The sequence below is a fragment of the Gobio gobio genome (genome assembly GCF_949357685.1).
Source record: "Gobio gobio genome assembly, chromosome: 24".
NCBI classification, from domain to species: Eukaryota; Metazoa; Chordata; class Actinopteri; order Cypriniformes; family Gobionidae; genus Gobio; species Gobio gobio.
Genome location: NC_137120.1, coordinates 17,176,458 through 17,195,607, shown reverse-complemented (window position 1 = coordinate 17,195,607; position 19,150 = coordinate 17,176,458). Strand labels below are relative to the sequence as shown.

At 39.5% G+C, this 19,150-nt stretch overlaps 1 protein-coding gene across 1 annotated transcript in view; it reads left to right on the top strand.

The window, feature by feature from the left end:
• Positions 1 to 18,560, top strand: part of psmd1 (proteasome 26S subunit, non-ATPase 1) — a 50,003-nt gene extending 31,443 nt beyond the window's left edge. Inside the window, exons 17-25 of the mRNA XM_079808321.1 lie at positions 2,719 to 2,833; positions 6,718 to 6,834; positions 7,635 to 7,737; positions 13,765 to 13,934; positions 14,512 to 14,604; positions 14,723 to 14,815; positions 14,908 to 15,165; positions 15,452 to 15,615; positions 18,381 to 18,560. Of these exons, the coding sequence (XP_079664447.1) occupies positions 2,719 to 2,833; positions 6,718 to 6,834; positions 7,635 to 7,737; positions 13,765 to 13,934; positions 14,512 to 14,604; positions 14,723 to 14,815; positions 14,908 to 15,165; positions 15,452 to 15,598 (1,096 nt within the window). The 3' untranslated portion in view covers positions 15,599 to 15,615; positions 18,381 to 18,560. The remainder of the gene's footprint in view (positions 1 to 2,718; positions 2,834 to 6,717; positions 6,835 to 7,634; positions 7,738 to 13,764; positions 13,935 to 14,511; positions 14,605 to 14,722; positions 14,816 to 14,907; positions 15,166 to 15,451; positions 15,616 to 18,380) is intronic.
• The last annotated feature ends 590 nt before the right edge of the window (positions 18,561 to 19,150 follow it).

Sequence of the window (19,150 nt, the reverse complement as noted above, 5' to 3'; positions counted from 1 at the left end):
TTGGAACAGGTTGCTGCTTAATATTTTTTTTCATAATCTGTGATACTTTTTTCAGGATTCTTTGAATTAAACTTAAAAAAATAAACAGCATTTATTTAAAATAGAAATCTTTTGTAACAAGATACAAAGTATACAAAACACAAGTTTGGGTTCAGTCATGTTTTTCTTTTTTGATACTTTTAAATAATTAATTTAATACTTTGATTCAGCAGGGATGTGTTAAATAGATAAAAAGTGATAGGAATCTTTTCTAACAATATAAATCTTTACTATTTTAAATAAATGCTGTTATTTTTAACTTTTATTCATCAAAGAATCTTGAAAATAGTATCACAGGCTAAACAAAAATATCAAACAGCAAACCGTTTCCAAAATTGATTATAAATCATCATATTAAAATTATATCTGAAGGATCATGCGACTTTGAAGACTGGAGTAATGCTGGAAATCTAGCTTTGATCACACAAATAAATTATTTTTTAAAGTATATTAAAATCGAAAACCATAATTTTGAATTCTAATATTTCACAATATTGTTTTCTGTATTTTTGATCAAATAAATGCAGGGTTGATGAGTAGAAGAGACTTTTCAAAAACATTAAAAATAATGTTTCCAAACTTTTGACTGGTACTCTGTATAATACATTATATATAAACATTTAAAACATAAATTTTAACATTACAGGTAAAATTTTAATGTTAAATCCACTATTGTTTTATATATAATAGTTCTATATTCTATAAAGTATTAAATGCAATTACATCCGAAGTAACTGATTAAATTACAGAAAATTATCCCTTACTTTAATTTAATGACTTTTCTCTTGAAAAAGTAGAGTCATTTAATTTCTTACACCCAACACTGCTTTAATGCCACAGCAAAAACTACTAGCCTAACTAATAAAGTTACGGGACTACTGATATTAATTTAAGCAGAGTAATTGCAGCAAAAAGTGGATTTAAAGTTAGAAAGCATGAAGTTCGTGGTGTCAGAATGCCAGTCTGTCAGTCAAGTCTGAAGTGAGACGCAACTTTGACTTTTTTGAGTGATTTGTTACAAACATGCGCGACAAATATGCGGAACACAGAAGTTTAAACATGCATGTGATGTGCTTAAACAGACCTCATTGGCTCTCGCACGTCACATGCACATTTGAGCTTCTTTTCCTCTTGATGCCGATTCCTCTTCAAACCCACTTGATGGTGCCACTTTAAAAAAAAAATCGAATTGGCAAGTGGTTATTAATAAATACCACAACATATTGAAGGCAAATCTAGATCTCTGAGCGAAAACCTTTTGTAAACAAATAAAGCTTCCGTCTGAATCTGAGACTGAAGCTTCCAAGCCCAAATGACTAGTCAGGATTAGATGAACTAAATGTTCGTGAATAGGCATAAGACCATGGCTAAGATTTGTATTTGTACAGAAGGTTCCCAACTTCATCAACATTGAAACTGTATTTCCCAGCCTGCCAAGTTTGGCAGAACCCTTGATATCTAGCACAACACGTTAATTCCAGCCTGATGAAAGATTAAGCCAAATCCTTTTTTATTGCTAGTTGACATTCATATGCAAGTCTTTAACTGTGGATTAGCTTCCCACGGAAAGGGTTTTGCAGATTGATTACAGATGAGATTTTTCTTAACTTAACTGACCTTTAATTGTCAATATACCTTAAACTAACCCAATATTGCATAATATATCTGTTAGCATACTAGTGTCAGCCAAGATGATAGAAAATAAAGCTACTCCTCTTTCATTTGTGCTGTTTTATGATGCTTGATTTCACTCAAGTTATACAAGTATATAGCAGTATACATTTATAATATTGGCCATTCAAGTATATAGCAGTATACATTTATAATATTGGCAATTCAGTTATTGGCACAAAGAATTTCTATCGGTGCCCCCCTAAGATGATTGCTTAAATTATAATTGTATTTGTTTTTTTGTAAATTAAAATAGTTTGTGTAAATGAGCACAGCTAATTGTCTTTAATACAAGTTTCCTCTTTCACTGACTTTGTTATGTGAGTGTTGTCATAATGGAGTCTCTGAGGATTTAATGAGGAAAAAGAAGCTATTATTTGATTATTTTATTCCGAAATTGACATTTAGGGCTTCAGGCTATATACCATCAGTGAAGACTTAAACAGGAGCTTTACATACTCAAGCAGGAAATGTTTCAAGGACAAAAACATAAATAAAACTGGAGGGTGGGGGAAATATGGCATTTATTTTCTCTAAAATGACATGTGTAGGCAAATAGTGTGATTTTTGTCATGCAGCATGAGACTGTATCGGACTGCAGAATTGTGAAAATCACATGATTGGTTATTTTTACCTTGTTGTATAGCTAAGTGTAGCTTGACTGTAGTTTAACCAATGGAAGCTCCAAGGTTTGTACAAAAACAGGAAAGTCAATTTTGTCTTTTTCATTGTAACCACACATGTATTCTTCAAATATACTTGATTTAATGGAAACCGAAATAACCGCCCTGCACTGTTTTATTGAGTTAGCTTCGTTTGTGTAGCGGACGACAATTTGACACAGCCTGTGCACCAGTTTAATAGTTCCTTTGCATAAACTTTGAACAAAGAACTAAAGCCTTGCATTCCTGCACCCGATCCCGAAGTATTACTGTCAGAGAAAATAAACCGGTTTGAAAAATTGATGGTCTTTCATTCAAGTGTTTTTTATTATATTTGTGTCTACAGGACTCCAGAACAATGTCCCAGTGTGGTTTCCCTGCTGTCTGAGAGCTACAATCCCCACGTCCGCTGCGGCGCTGCAATGGCTCTGGGCATCTGCTGTGCTGGCACTGGTAACAAGGTACTGTCTCTGTACTCTTACAGTCGGTTTCGTTGAAGTAGCTTAATGAGGCCACAACAAAATCACCACAACATGACGGAATTTAAACACAATGGTAACAAGCCACAACACGATGAAATTGTGCCACATGATGAAATTGCGCCACAACACGAAGGAAACAAGTCACAACATGACGAAATCGTGCCACAACATGATGAAATTATGCTACAACACAACGAAATTTAAACATAATGGTAACAAGCCACAACATGACGAAATCGTGCCACAACATGGTGAAATCAAGCCACAACACGACGGAATCAAGCCACAACATGATGAAATCAAGCCACAACACGACGGAATCAAGCCACAACATAATGAAATCAAGCCACAACACGACGAAATCGCCACAACACGACGAAAGCGCCACAAAACAACGAAATTTAAACACAATGGTAACATGCCACAACATGATGAAATCATGCCACAACACAACGAAATCAAGCCACAACACGACGAAATCGTCACAAATTTGACAATTGAAACAATGATAACGCACCACAATGCAACGAAATTGGGCCACAACGCGACGAAATCGCCACAACGCTACGGAATCGCCACAACAACATTACATTTAAACACAATGGTCACAAGCCACATCATGACGAAATCTTGCCACAACATGGTGAAATCAAGCCACAACACGACGGAATCAAGCCACAACACGACGAAATCGCCACAACACGACGAAATCGCCACAAAACAACGAACTTTAAACACAATGGTAACTAGCCATGACATGATGAAATCAAGCCACAACACGGTGGAATGTTGCCACACCACGACGGAAACAAGCCACAACACGACGAAATCACAACCTGATGAAATTTTAAACACAATGGTAACAAGCCACAACACAACTCAATCACCACAACATGACGAAATGTAATCAAAATGGTAACAAGCCACAACAAGATGAAATCACGCCACAACACAACGAAATCAAGCCACAAATTTGACAATTGAAACACAATGGTAACGCACCACTAGGGCTGTAATCAACCAAAGAAAATCTTGGTCGACTGAAGTCCTGAAATTTTCGACTAAAAATCGACTAAAAATGACGTTAGAAAAAAAAAAGTTAAATTAATTAGCTGCGGACTGTGCGCAGTACTTGGTAGCCTTGTTGTCTGCATAAATTAATTATAAATAAACATAAAAAACTAGTAGGCTATTTGCAGTATATTAAATAGTTTTTGAGCTGATTATTTTGCACTGAAATGAGTCTGACACACGAGTCTGTGGCTCTGACAGCGTCGCATCAAGTGCACCTGCGCAATATCATAGCCCATGACTTCCCAAAATATAGTACTATTGTCAACTAGATATCATCACAAGAACTTTTGAGGAATATGCAACATAATTTAGACAATTGTTTTTGTCATATGTATTATAATAACTGACAGACAGTATAATTTCAGCCGCTCTGTGCAGCTCGAACGTTAGGAGCTCAGCTGAGCTCAGCTTCGCGGCTGAGACACGAATAGACTATTAACTTAAAGCTTTTACTCTTAAACACAAAAGGCACGTCCACTTTAATAAAAAATGAATATTTATTAAACAAGCCAGATCAAGAGCAGAAAAAACGCTCTCACAATTAAATAAATAATATAAGTTACAGAAAACTAGCCTTCTTCAATCTGTCTCTCTTCTCCAGTGGGTTGGGCTAATCCAAAAGTGAAAACAATGGGGGTGTTCTGAAGGCAGACGGTTACCTGTGAAACAGGGCTGCTCTGAAAACACCCCCATTAGCAATTAGTGCTTTCCACCTGTTGAAATGAACGCGGCGCGGCAAAACTGATTAAATGAACGCGGCAAAACGGACAGTACAGATCCACTTTTGCGGCACGACTGAAGCGTGGTGTTGTGACGCTTCCCCTCATGTGTATGTTGATGGGCGTTCCTCAAGTTTACCGCTATGGGTGTGCGTTTGAGCCAGCGGGAATGAAAAACAAAGGACCGGCGAGAGACTTCTCTTCGTCAGTTGGTTGGGCCAATCCAAAAGAAGTGGAAACAATGGGGGTGTTCTGAAGGCAGACTGATACCTGTGAAACAGGGCTGCTCTGAAAACACCCCCATTAGCAATTAGTGCTTTCCACCTGATTAAATGAACGCGGCGCAGCAAAACTGATGAAATGAACGCGGCAAAAACTAATGAAATGAACGCTGAAAAAAATCGACCAATCAAAATTTTGGTCGAGCCAGAACGTATCGACCAATAATCGACTAATCGACTGGGAGATTACAGCCCTACGCACCACAATGAAACAAAATTTGGCCACAGCGCGACAAAATCGTCACAACACTACGGAATCGCCACAACAACATTACATTTAAACACAATGGTCACGAGCCACAACACGGCGAAATCGGCACATCACAATGGAAACAAGCCACGACCCTGCTGAAGCAAGCCATGACCCAACGGAAACTAGCCATAACACAACAAAATTTAAACAACACAATAGAAACAAGCCACAACATGGCGAAATCAGCACGACACAACAGAAGCAAGCCACAACACGAGAATCGAGCCACGACACAACGGAATTTAAACAACACAATGGAAACAAGCCACGACACAATGGAAGCAAGCCGGGACACAACGAAATAGCCAATTCATTGTTTTTAAGTTTTGTTGTGTTGTGCACTACTGAGCCACTGTACATAATCCTAAAGATGCATACAAACTTTTTAAGCCATCACAATTTTTGTTGTTGTTGCATTTGTGACCATTTTATTCACAGTCTGGAGGTCTGATGTGACTTAAAGGTTAGACAGCTAAAAAAAAGTTCTTAAGTCTGTGAGCCAGCTGGGACCCAAGAGAGATGTTTGAACTATCTTACAACAATCCTGGGTGATGTTATTGGGTCTCGTATACGCTCAGGTTGGTTCTGCGACTAATTGCATTACCAGTGGAAGAGTCACAGATGGCACATTTACCACTTGAGTGGAGAGAAGATTCAAACGTATACCTTGGATAATGTTCTTGCCTTTTACCACTCGCATCCCTCGTTGGGTGAGCTGGAAAATGGAATCTGAAGATTGTTCTTGACCACTTAACCTTATAGGCTAATAACTCTAATCTAAATCCCTCTCAGGTGCCCAAATACAGTCATTGGCGATTTTGTGGTGATGCTAGGAAATCGGGCTGGCCTATGAGCCAAGTTCTCCCACGCTTTCAAATCTGTCAGACCTTTTAAATGGGTCACAAATTCTGCTTCGAGTCTGTAATTTATACACCTGGTTCTTTTTACTGCGATATAATTTATAATTTCTGCCGACACAAAATGCCCAGTGGAGTTGTTTCAATCCTTTTTCGGCTCCGTCTGCCTTGGGCTGCAGGTAATGAGTGCTTTATTTTGGGTGAATCGTTCCAAACAACTTCTGATGCAATTGCACAAATATGTATAACGATGGGATACTGTATGTGGTGTAATGTTACTTTAGCTTTTAGTTATCTATGAGCCAAATTTGCTATTTTCGAATGCAGTCGTAATTCAAAAAGTGCTTGCTGTAACATGGTTTGACTTTCGGCCTGAAGATCAAATGTGACACTAAATACCCCTCTTAAACAAACCCAACTGAACCATTCTGAGATAAAGGGATGGAAAGTGCATGCTGGGCCTTTCTTTCTCTGTGATTTGTGTATCTGAATATGCCTACTTCACTTCTATATTTTCAGGTTACCATATTATGATACCACAAATTCTCAAAGATGATTAGATACTTGGGAATCTGATGAATTTGTGGCTTAGGTTTAACCATTCAGCATGCTGTGTCAGGATATGCTGCTGTTTTTCCATAAGCATATTTAATATGCTTTCCATGATTTCCTTCAACAGGAAGCAATCAATCTCCTGGAGCCCATGACCAATGACCCGGTGAATTACGTCAGACAGGGTGCTCTGATCGCCTCTGCTCTGATCATGATCCAACAGTCGGAGGTCACCTGTCCAAAGGTAAGGGGAGTGTGAGATTTTTGGGTTGCTGGGGTTAATTATTTGGCTCGTGGGATTAGTAAATGTAATCTATATAAATGAGCAAAATGTGACAAAGCTACAAAATTATCGGGAGGGATTCGGAGACTACACACAATGAAAATGAACTATAGTCTGTCATTTTACTGTTTATTATAGATTCTAGTATGCACCTAAAGCCATAAATATTGGCCTTTTATAATATCAGACTTCGTCTAATCATTTCTACAGTGTGGTTGTGTAGTCACGGTACATTTGCTTGTTTCTTGGGGTGATTTTCTTTAAATTTTACCACATGGTTATTACTGGGCTGCAAATTTTATGGCCACATGAAAGTAAAATTGATTTGAAATCCCTGTTTTATGGTGTAATAAAGAGCTGGAGTTGTATTAATGGCAATCGTTTGTTAAATATCCCTTACGGGCGCACTTTGATTCACGCTAGCCACGTTTTATGTGCATGGCCTTAAAATTTGGGGAAAGAACGCAGATTATGAATTACAACAGACTTCAGTTAACTGTGTGTATGCCTCTGTCTTCAATATTTTACGACGTAAAAGTAATTTCGCACTTGAATCCATGTTGATATTGAGCATTGCAATAGAAGCTTATCGCATCCTTGAGATACCATCTTTTAATTAATGATAACAAGTCATGAATGTAACATAAGACCAGAGCCAGAAATTAAATATGGTCAGTTTTAATTTCTCAAAGATTGTAGTCCATCTACAGAAGTTGTATATATCAGCGAAAAGGCTCTACATCGCCTCTTTGTTTCCATAGGTGAACCAGTTTCGGCAGCTCTACTCAAAGGTGATCAATGACAAGCATGATGATGTGATGGCCAAATTTGGGGCCATTCTGGCTCAGGGCATCCTGGATGCAGGTCAGTGTCAAAATTATGTAGAGATTTGTCAATTCTTCATTTTTACTTTCTGGGTTAATGTGCTTTATAAAGTCTCAAAATAACTCGATGGTTGGTGCAAAATGCCAGGGTGAAAACACACCTTTGCATGCATGTCAAGGCAGGTAAGTCCCTTTAAGGCTGCGAGATAAAGTACTGATAGGATCGTGACAAGAATGTGGCATTAAAAACCAGATAGCACCACGTCTTCATGCCACTACAAGCAATCATTCACTCAATCCCAAGGGTGCTTGCCTATTAATATTGAAAGGATATATTGACCTTCAAGATGCTCTTGCCCCTAGCTTCCCAAATATCAGCTTGTATACCAACCCCAATTCAGATTAGCACAGATTCCGGAGAATATTTCACATGGAGTGTTGTTTTTGCCCACGGTAAGTGAATTAGGACATGCTGGGATGCTGTTGCATCCTAATGATCTGTCACAGTTGGGACTGCAGCGAATAAATTGGGGATTTAGGGATTCAGTCAGGGGTCCATGCCCCAAACACTTCATTTAAATACATGAGCCATACCACAACATACAGCCTGAGCTTTCCTACAACTTATTAAATAGCTTGTTTTAAAAACACTGTCTAACAAAAAGTAAATCTAGTGAGCTGCCTTCCTGTCTAAACATACATTGGCAGCTGCCTTCTTAGGCATTATCCTAACTTGAATAGGACCTCGTAAGTGACTGAATTGGAACATTCTACATTCTACATATATCTACATGATCTCAATAATTTTTTGTGATGCACTGTACCACCCATAATGTTTACATGATAATGAATGTCACCAACATTTTATGTGATTGTGCTGTCATCTTGTATGTTTTCCGTGACGGAGGCGAAAGTGGTTCTCGGGCTGTTCCTTCATATACAGAGTGGTTATACGACAGGTGAAAAAAGGCGCCATTTGAGGCGTTATAGTGTTTTCCTGACAACTACTGACAGTTTGGAAGAATAAGCCCAAATGGATTCGATTTCAAAGCTGCAATCCCCTGTTATGGTGCACATATAAATGTCTATGCAGAAAGCTGTTTCACAAGGGAAAATGTTTATTTACTATTTATTAAATTTTATTTAGGATAATATATTTTTTACACTTAATTTCCATGATCTAAAGAATTAAAAGGTCATTTGAAAGCGTGTAGGTCTACTTGCATTATTATGCTGTTATATTAGGATTATACATTCAGTGGCATAAAATAGTCTTAACAATAAGGGTTAGGGTTAGGATAAACGACAATAATAGGGTTGCGATTAAACGACAATAATATCGTTTATCGCAATTATTTCTGGGACGATATATCCCAAAACAATGTAGTTATCATGACAGGCCTAGCAGCAACTCCATGTGCTACTAAATAGTGGTCATCATGGAAAGCACCCAGAACCAACTTGTTGGATTTCAATACACTTTGATTAGTGTATGTTATGCTCATTGAAATATTGTGGCATTAAGCCTTGTTTATACCTTCGCCTGGATCCGCAGCGCAAGCCTACGCTAACTGCGTGTGCGCTCCTACCCAAACGGACGAGGCGTTTATACTTGACGCGCTCGCCGTTGTACTATTCTTTGAAACGACAGAGGGCGACTCGGAGTAATTGTTCTATAAACCATCAGGAAACAGTGGTGAGAAGTAAGGTACAAACTTTACCAAAACCAGACTACGAAAGATTTGTGTAAAACCCAGAAAACCTTGAGATCACTACTTGTCATTAGAACAAAATATATGGATATGAGAACATGTATACAACTAAATCAATGCTCTATTAAAGTTTTGCTAATTTCACTAAACCTTTTCATTTAGTTTCGTGAACTTTTTTTCATTAAACATGGACCTTTTTGTTCAAACGGCTTAAGCTATTGTTGGCTCATTCTGTAAATATAAGCAACCTATTTAGATGAGACGTCGATGCGGAGCCATGTGGAAAGTAAAAAAAATGCCCTGCACAACGCCAAGCGAAATGTACTCGTGCATTCAACGCGCACTACCGTCCACTCACCACCTACGCACCTTCACACTTGCTTAACAAGCTAACAAAGCACACAAATATTGAAATTTGACATTAGCATGTTGCTTATCTAATGCCACAGTATAATAATAAAATTATAATAAGCATAAAAATAGAGAGCATAAACAACTATTGCATAATAGAATATAACATTTTTGTTGATATTCTAGCTTGATTTTTGGAACAGTCTTCGTGCCAAGGACATGCCTGTGATGCCTTAAAAGGCTTCCTATATAGGCAGCTCACTAGGTTTTAGAACAAATTCCATGAGTGTAACCGCTACAGACTACCGAGAGCTCTTAAAGCTAATTGAAAATTGTCATCGGGGGTCATAATTTCAACAGACATTGCATTTTTAAGTCTTTCTTAGTCTGGCTTGATTCATGGCCTGGCTCTGCCAGGAGTTTGAACACTTGGATTTTTAGTTGTCGCAAATTATGTAAGTCACTGCAGTCAAAATAAACAATACAGGCCATAATTTCTCTACGCAATTACAGTAGATGCCAACAGGAAGCTTGCAGTCTAATAAATTAACGGGCTGTGTCTAAAGTATGCTATTGTCTGCGATGCCTTTCATTCTAAGCCAAATCGATCCTTTACCCCTCCTCTCCCCATTTATCTTCTTTAAAAGTGCATTGTTATGGACGTGTCCACACCTCTTTCCGTCCTGGCACTCATCCTTCACTCCCGTTATTGTCTGCTCATCAGACAGTTTGAGGGTGGAGTCGTCTTTGACCTTGACCTTTACGACATCTCGTATTAACAGCCCGATTCTGTATCAACTCTGTGCCGTACACCTCAACAGGAAAGGACATTTGAAACGCCTGTTGTTAATAAAGATATCACCAGTGCACACCTATGCCCTTCTCCTTTTAGCCTCACATTTGTGACCTTTGCAAAGTTTAAATATAGTGTAATACAAATCAAGACTCCAAGAGTATAGTCCTGTTTAGCTGGACCTTTTAAGTGCCCCTATTATGTTTTTTCGAATATTCCCTTTCATGCAGTGTATAATAAAGCTGGTTGTGAATGTAAACGTTCTGCAAAGCTGTAAAGTCGAAAGTGCACGATAAATAGTTACTGTCTCGCAAAAGAAATAATAGACTCTGAACCGCCTATACGATTCGTCTGTAATTCGAATCCCACTGCGTTATGGTTCTACGTCACAAGACTTTTGCATAATGCCGGCCTATGTTGTACGTTGTCCGCCCACAAAGAACTTGTCCCGCCCTCAAACACGTTATTTTACTGATGACTGCTTCTAAGTTCAACGCGGGACTCGAAAAACAATTGCTCTTGACAGTACTCAGTTTATTTGGTCCAGCTCCTCAGAATCGCAACCTGTAGATATGAATAATTATTGATGTATATATTTTCTACTGGGTGTCCAAAATGTGTAGTTTTGAGTTTTATATTGTGTAAGTTTCCGGCTAACTGACGTTATTACTGTCTTACTGAAATACTTATGCTAATCAGCTGTGTGCCACTATTACCTAAAATGGTGTCTGTTAATGCAGATCTTCTGTCATTCTTACTACTTTGAGGAAAGCGAAAGGATGGAGCAAGATTTGTTTTACAAACTTTAATGTTACATCAGTCATTCACGTTAGTGCTGGGCTAACGTATGCGTTTGTTTCATTTATTTATTTATATTGCACCTTACAGGCTACACAGTAATTCCAAGGTGCTGTACAATACAATGGAGAATTAAAAGAAACAACAAAACATAAAACATCCATATAGTGGCAACAAGGATTAAAATGCCAGAGAGAACAAATACGATCTTAAGCGACCCTTAAAGACATTTAAAGTCAAGGAAGATCTAACATCCAGTGGTAGATTATTCCAAAAGCACGATCTCCCTTCAATTTGAGACATGCATGAGGGAGGGTTAAAAGAAACCTATTCAAAGATCTTAGTGTCACGCTTGGACTGTGGGGCTTAAGCTCAGCTAGGTATTCAGGCGCCATTCTGTGAAGTGCTTTAAAAACCATATATCAGAATCTTGTACTGTATCCTAAATTGTACTGGTAGCCAACCAAAAGAGACAGTAGGGGAGTAACATGATCTGATTTTTTTGCATTCTTTAACAACCGTGCAGCAGCATTTTGTACAAGCTGCAAGCGAGCAACATGTTTATGGCAAGTCCCAACATAAAGAGCACTACAATAGTCTAGAAAGGAAAAAACATAGGCATGGAAAAATTTTTACAGGTCCCTGGCTGGAAGAATTGGTTTCAGTTTGGCAATTGTCCTTAGATAAAAAAAAAAAAGCAATTGCGAACCACCGTCTTTATCTGTCGATCAAATATGAGGAATGGGTCTAAAATGACCCCCAAGTTCTTTACTTGATCATGCAAGTGCACCTCCCATGCGCCTAAGTTATCGTTTACCATCTGACTGCAAGCTGAGCGACCAAAAATAATAACCTCAGTTTTATTTATTCAATTGAACAAGATTTCCAGCCATCCACAACTTCACTTCCTCCAGACACTTAAGGAGATAATACCATACTACTTAAAAATCACCCCCAAAGGGGAGCATGTACAGGGAGAACAGGACTGGACCCAGAATGGAGCCTTGTGGTACCCCACAGGTGATAGGTGCTGAAGCAGATAAAGTTACCAATCTTCACTGAAAAAGATCTACTTTCCAAATAAGAAGCAACAATTTTAAGGCCATACCCGGATTGTGTTAGACGAGTCAGAAGGATCAGATAATCAAAGGTGTCAAAGGCTGCTGACAAATCTAATCAGATTAATGCTGCATATTTATCTGCATCCGTATTCAAAAGATGATCATAAACAACCCTTAAAATGGCCTTTTAAGGGCTGATTCTGTACTGTGTCCACCTAAAACCCGACTGGAATTTATCTAAAATGTTTTTTTATTAAGAAGGTGGATAGCTGTTTCAACAAAAAAATGTTCAAGTACCTTAGACAAGGCAGGAAGTTTTGAAATTGGCCGATAATTGTTTAAATCATATTGGTCCAGTCTTGGGTTTTTTAAGATAAGGCTCAACAAAGCACTGTTATTGATACAGTTCCCGCCCATGCACCGCAATACATCCGAAATATACACATGGGTTTGTTGATGGACACACACTTGTAAATGCTGATATTGACGAATTACAGCTGCAACATCTCATAATGAACCTCAAAAGGAGTTGCTTATCACTGAGAAATGTCCTGCTCAAGTCCTTGCAATAGAGGTTTGGGTTGAATAACTCGTTCTTGAAAAAGTTTCATCATCAGACTCGCACTCGGTTTGATATGGTAAAATCGTTACTGTCTTCACGGTGTGTACAATCTGAGGAAGGATTGAGGAAGCCTCCGGAGCTGAAGTTCAGTTATGGTAATGGGTGTTTGTTTCCGACGTGCGCTGTACGCGGTAGACCAATCACAACAGACTGGGTCGTATGGCCAATCAGAGCGGATTCATCCATCGAGCCGTTTGAGAATCATTTAACATTGTGGTGATGTGCAATGTATATTATGAGAAAATGAAAGTGTTTTTGATGCATGTAATCCTGTTGTTGGAGACTCCAAAACAAAAGTAGGAAACTTTAAAATGGCACAATAGGGGCACTTTTAATTTAAATATCAGTATAAAGTCTGCTCCACAATGTCACTTATTCAAGGCCAGAACCGCCACTTAAGGAGTGGTCACATTTAACATGCTTGAAGAAATTTAATGGGTGAAATCCAGTCATTTCAATAGGTAATTGCGCGATCAAGAGTTTTGTGTGAGGGCAAAAGATTTCCCCACTTAAATTTCACTCATGTTCAGATTGGTCTGGCAAGTTCACCGCATTGACCAACAGAAGGTTGTTTGGTTTGAAAGTGAGTTGTGAGTGTCAGCGGTGTCGTAATGCATGAAGCAGCAATGTACTTTTTTGCTGAAATGTCATTAATGTGACTGCACCTTTGTATGAGAAGAGGCTGGAGTTCCTGAAGAGCATGACACTCCATCTTTCTGATTCTTCTCAGGTGGTCGTAACGTGACGATCTCCCTGCAGTCTCGCACAGGCCACACACACATGCCGTCTGTGGTGGGTCTGCTGGTCTTCACACAGTTCTGGTTCTGGTTCCCGCTCTCTCACTTCCTGTCGCTGGCCTTCATACCCACAGCCATCATTGGCCTCAACAAGGACCTGAAGGTAACCTAGCCTATACTGCAAAATGTGACGTCATCCTTGGGTGACTTCGCTCATTTCTCACAGAAACACTTGTAGTAGGGTATGTTTATCTCTTGTCACTAATGGTTTGGCTCCTCAGTTGGATAAATGGGGATTTGAAGTTCTGCATTAATCAATGCAAGAAGAAGTTGGAGCATTGGTTTTGTGGTTAGGGCTGTCCAATTCTGTTCCTGGAGTGCCACAAACAAAGTTTAGCTCCAACGCCAATTAAACACTTGAACCAGCTAGAAGATCAAGGATTACTAGAAGATCAAGGCAACTTAGTGGCCCTCCAGAAGAGGTTTGGACAACCTTGGGTTAGCACATTGTCAAAAGTAGGAAAAGTTGATCCCACCAACTCTGAAATAAAGCTTTGTTCAAACCCTAGTGGACTTTCATGCTGCTGCCTACATAGACGGTGTCCTAAATGTCATTGAACCTCACAAATGACCCTGTACAGCGGCAGCAACTTCTGGTTCTCAAACAAAAGCACTTAGGAGACATGGATCGCAATTTATATTAGTAGAGTTTGATTGAATATGTTCTGTCCCATTAACAGATGCCGAAGGTGCAGTATCGATCCAACTGCAAACCCTCCACCTTTGCCTACCCTCCACCCTTGGAAGTGCCAAAGGAGAAGGAAAAAGAGAAGGTCTGTTTTACCTGTGATGTACCATCAACTCACACACTTGACTTGACAAATCTCAACCTGATACTAAAAACAAACAGTTCCAGATTTAATGGCTTTTGTCCTGCTGTTCTTTTGTCAGGTTTCCACCGCTGTTCTGTCCATCACGGCTAAAGCCAAGAAGAAGGAGAAGGAAAAGGAGAAGAAAGAGAAGGAGGAGGAAAAGATGGAAGTGGTATGTATGCATGTCCGACAGCAGATCCAGAGCTTTGCAAAGCCCTTCCCGAAACCTTTAGTATGACATGTACCACTTTATCTCCAATGCAGGAAACACAGGCTGAGGCTGAAAAGGAGAAGAAAGATGAGGAGAAAGAGAAGGAGAAGGAAAAGGAGAAAGAGAAGGAAAAGGAGAAAGAGAAAGAAAAGGAGAAAGAGAAGGAAAAAGAGAAGGAGAAAGAGAAAGAAAAAGAAAAGAAAAAAGAGCCAGAGCCAAACTTCCAGATGTTGGAGAACCCAGCCCGTGCCATGCCCGCCCAGCTCAAGGTCCTCACCATGCCTGACTGCAGATACCAGCCCTTCAAACCTGTGAGTCTAACTCTTCATTTGGGCCTGCTGTCAATGCTTAAAACTTTACGTTTCTGTAAAACCCCTCAAGCTGCCAAATGAGAGACTCTTCAGAGGGAACACAATGGCCAAATAAGCACTGCCGATTTGCAGAGACTTCAAAAATGCAAATCTGTGCTTTAGCAGGAAGTCATTCTGTATTTTACACTAAATGAGACGTCTAGACAACTACTTTTGCCCGCAGGTTATATAGTTGGGCTGTCGCACAATTTAGTAACCCCCTTCGTCCTCATTGTCGCCCCCCCAGTTACACACAGGTGGCATCATCATCTTGAAAGACACCAGTGAGGAAGAGGAGGAGCTCGTGGAGCCTGTGTCCGCTCACGGCCCCAAGATTGAGGAGGAAGAACAAGAGCCCGAGGCCCCAGAACCCTTTGAGTACATCGATGAGTGAGAAACATCACCCTAAAGGTACTTCCTCCTAGATGTTTAACACATTTAGGTAGGGCTGCACAATTAATTACATTTCTAATTGCGATTACAATTATGGATGGCACTATTACATAATTGTTCAAAGCCATGATTACAAAAAATGTTACATTACTTGTGGTTACATTATTCTACGTTTTTAAGAGGTTTGTTTGGAGCATGTTACGCTGTGAGAGGCGAATCACGACTACTTCAGAGTAGGGACCTACCAGTGAGCGCGTGCAAAAAAACAGCACCCGCCAGTTTTAAAAAGCTGTGTACACAGCATATACACTCACCTAAAGGATAATTAGGAACACCATACTAATACTGTGTTTGACCCCCTTTAGCCTTCAGAACTGCCTTAATTCTACGTGACATTGATTCAACAAGGTGCTGAAAGCATTCTTTAGAAATGTTGGCCCATATTGATAGGATAGCATCTTGCAGTTGATGGAGATTTGTGGGATGCACATCCAGGGCACGAAGCTCCCGTTCCACCACATCCCAAAGATGCTCTATTGGGTTGAGATCTGGTGACTGTGGGGGCCATTTTAGTACAGTGAACTCATTGTCATGTTCAAGAAACCAATTTGAAATGATTCGAGCTTTGTGACATTGTGCATTATCCTGCTGGAAGTAGCCATCAGAGGATGGGTACATGGTGGTCATAAAGGGATGGACATGGTCAGAAACAATGCTGAGGTAGGCCGTGGCATTTAAACGATGCCCAATTGGCACTAAGGGGCCTAAAGTGTGTCAAGAAAACATCCCCCACAACATTACACCACCACCACCAGCCTGCACAGTGGTTTTTCCAGTCTTCAACTGTCCAATTTTGGTGAGCTCGTGCAAATTGTAGCCTCTTTTTCCTATTTGTAGTGGAGATGAGTGGTACCCGGTGGGGTCTTCTGCTGTTGTAGCCCATCCGCCTCAAGGTTGTGCGTGTTGTGGCTTCACAAATGCTTTGCTGCATACCTCGGTTGTAACGAGTGTTTATTTCAGTCAAAGTTGCTCTTCTATCAGCTTGAATCAGTCGGCCCATTCTCCTCTGACCTCTAGCATCAACAAGGCATTTTCGCCCACAGGACTGCCGCATACTGTGTGTTTTTTCCTTTTCACACCATTCTTTGTAAACCCTAGAAATGGTTGTGGGTGAAAATCCCAGTAACTGAGCAGATTGTGAAATACTCAGACCGGCCCGTCTGGCACCAACAACCATGCCACGCTCAAAATTGCTTAAATCACCTTTCTTTCCCATTCTGACATTCAGTGTGGAGTTCAGGAGATTGTCTTGACCAGGACCACACCCCTAAATGCATTGAAGCAACTGCCATGTGATTGGTTGATTAGATAATTGCATTAAAGGTGAACTATGTAGGATTTTTGCAGTAAAACATCCAGAAACCACTAGGCCAGTGTTATATATTTTGTTCAGTTGAGTACTTAGAATATCCCAAATGTTTTCAACTATTTGTAAATCGTGAGAAAATTGCTATTTTAACCAAGGAACCGGGACGTGTGAGCTATGCGTGTGAGGGAGTCGCCTGTCGATTGCGTCATATCTGCGTCACCCTCGGTCTCCGGTTTTATTCAGTGAAACACTTTACTCTCACTGCAGTGTGAACAAGTGTCATAGCAGCCGCCGAGCGAACGTCATAACTTCCTTTTCAACACACTCAGATATATCTAATACGATAAACAGAGCTGCGTTACCTCACACTCAGCACTGGAGAAGAGGAAGTGCCGCCGGCAACCGTGTCATAATAACAGTCCCGCTCTTCAATCGCTCCTGCGGCCTTGCTCAGCTCCACAACACTCGCTGCTCTGCTTCATATTACAGTAATGTTAATAATCGCATCCATGAACATGATTTCTGCCCGAGTCCTATCCTGACTGTTTTCCACCGGCTGTGAGCTGAAGACCACATGTCCCGAGATTCTGCGCTCAAGCGTGGCGTCATCAAACTACGCCTTTGTTTTGAACAGGCGACCTCTAGTGGACGGAAAAGTTACATAGTGTAGCTTTAATGAGAAATTTAATAGGTGTTCCTAATAATCCTTTAGGTGAGTGTATATTTACTGTAACAGTAATACATGGCCCTCTCAAACTTTGTTAAAGAGAAAATCCAACACAACTTTGAGGGGAGCAAGCGAAACGTATTTTCTGCTCAGCTAGTCACATTGGACATCAACCACACGGCAAACGCTATTACTTTTTCATATGCTGTGTACTTTCTTTGGATAACAGTTCTATCTAGTTGCTTCAAACAATTGTTTAAAGCTATTCAAAACATTCAATGTTAATTGTGATAATCGCTATTACAATTTCAAGGGAATAATCGACAATTATGATTTTTGTCATAATCGTGCAGCCCTACACTTGGGATAGTTTTACCCACACACTTGTATACTACTGTCCCTCATGCTCCATGGCCATTATTCCCAGATTTCTTTGGCCTTAGATGGTATGCCATTTGTACATTTTAGAGGCTTTTATTCTCCGCAAGCGGTTCAAAGCCTTCACTTCCTGAGGAATGTAAGCAATGAGAAAAGCTCGCCTGCTTCACACTGTGCAAATCTTCAGAAACACTTACTTGACGTTTTTAGAATCTTTATTGTCCATGTGAAGATTCTAAAATACTAATTCTAATAGGACTTTTAATAAAGAGATTCCATTTTGAAAAAAAAAAAAAATCTCTTTAAATGCTCTAAGAAATGGTTATACCTCAGTGCTGGTAATACACTGATCTCTGCTCTTTCTTGCAGGTGGTGTTATGATTTCAGCGTGTTCCCAGAATGCACTGCTCCATGTGCAGTCCCCCACTCGAAATACCCACTTCTTTTCCTTTTTTTTATGTTGTTTCCTCCACTTGACCGATCATGGCCATTTGAGGGGATGTTTTACATGACAGAATTCAGTCATTACAATAAAATATATATGTTGAACATGAGATTCAGTGCTTTTATTGATGCAAGTTTGTTTTTAATTAAAAAGGTTGTTGTATTGTAGGCTTGTCAGCTGATGTGATTGTGCATAAGTGTAAAGTTAAGTGGGTAGTTAACGAATACGTTTGGGAATACATGCGGTTCTATTTTAAAAAGCATAACTTCATTACATCCTGTAATTTGCATGCATGACTTTAAGACAAAAAACAATGGTGGTTAAAATGTAAAATTGCATTTTAAGATTGTTGACTATTTATTAGAGATTATTAGAGATACAGATAAAAAATAAATGTATATTATATTTGTTTAATACGGCTCATGGACAAGTGGACATGGATAATAAGATAAGCTTTAATTCCCTTTATAACAAATCAAGTTTTACATATTGAATATATTCACCTGAAAACCCAAAATATCAGTGTTCTGTAATAAGCAGCTTTAATGTATGTACAATTATGTGGGCTGCAATGTTTTGCAATTTGATCAAATTTGGTTACACTTTATTTTAAGGTGTCATTTAAGTACTGAGTAATATGATTTAACTACTGAGTAATATGATTTAACTACATGTACTGACTACGGGGTTAGGG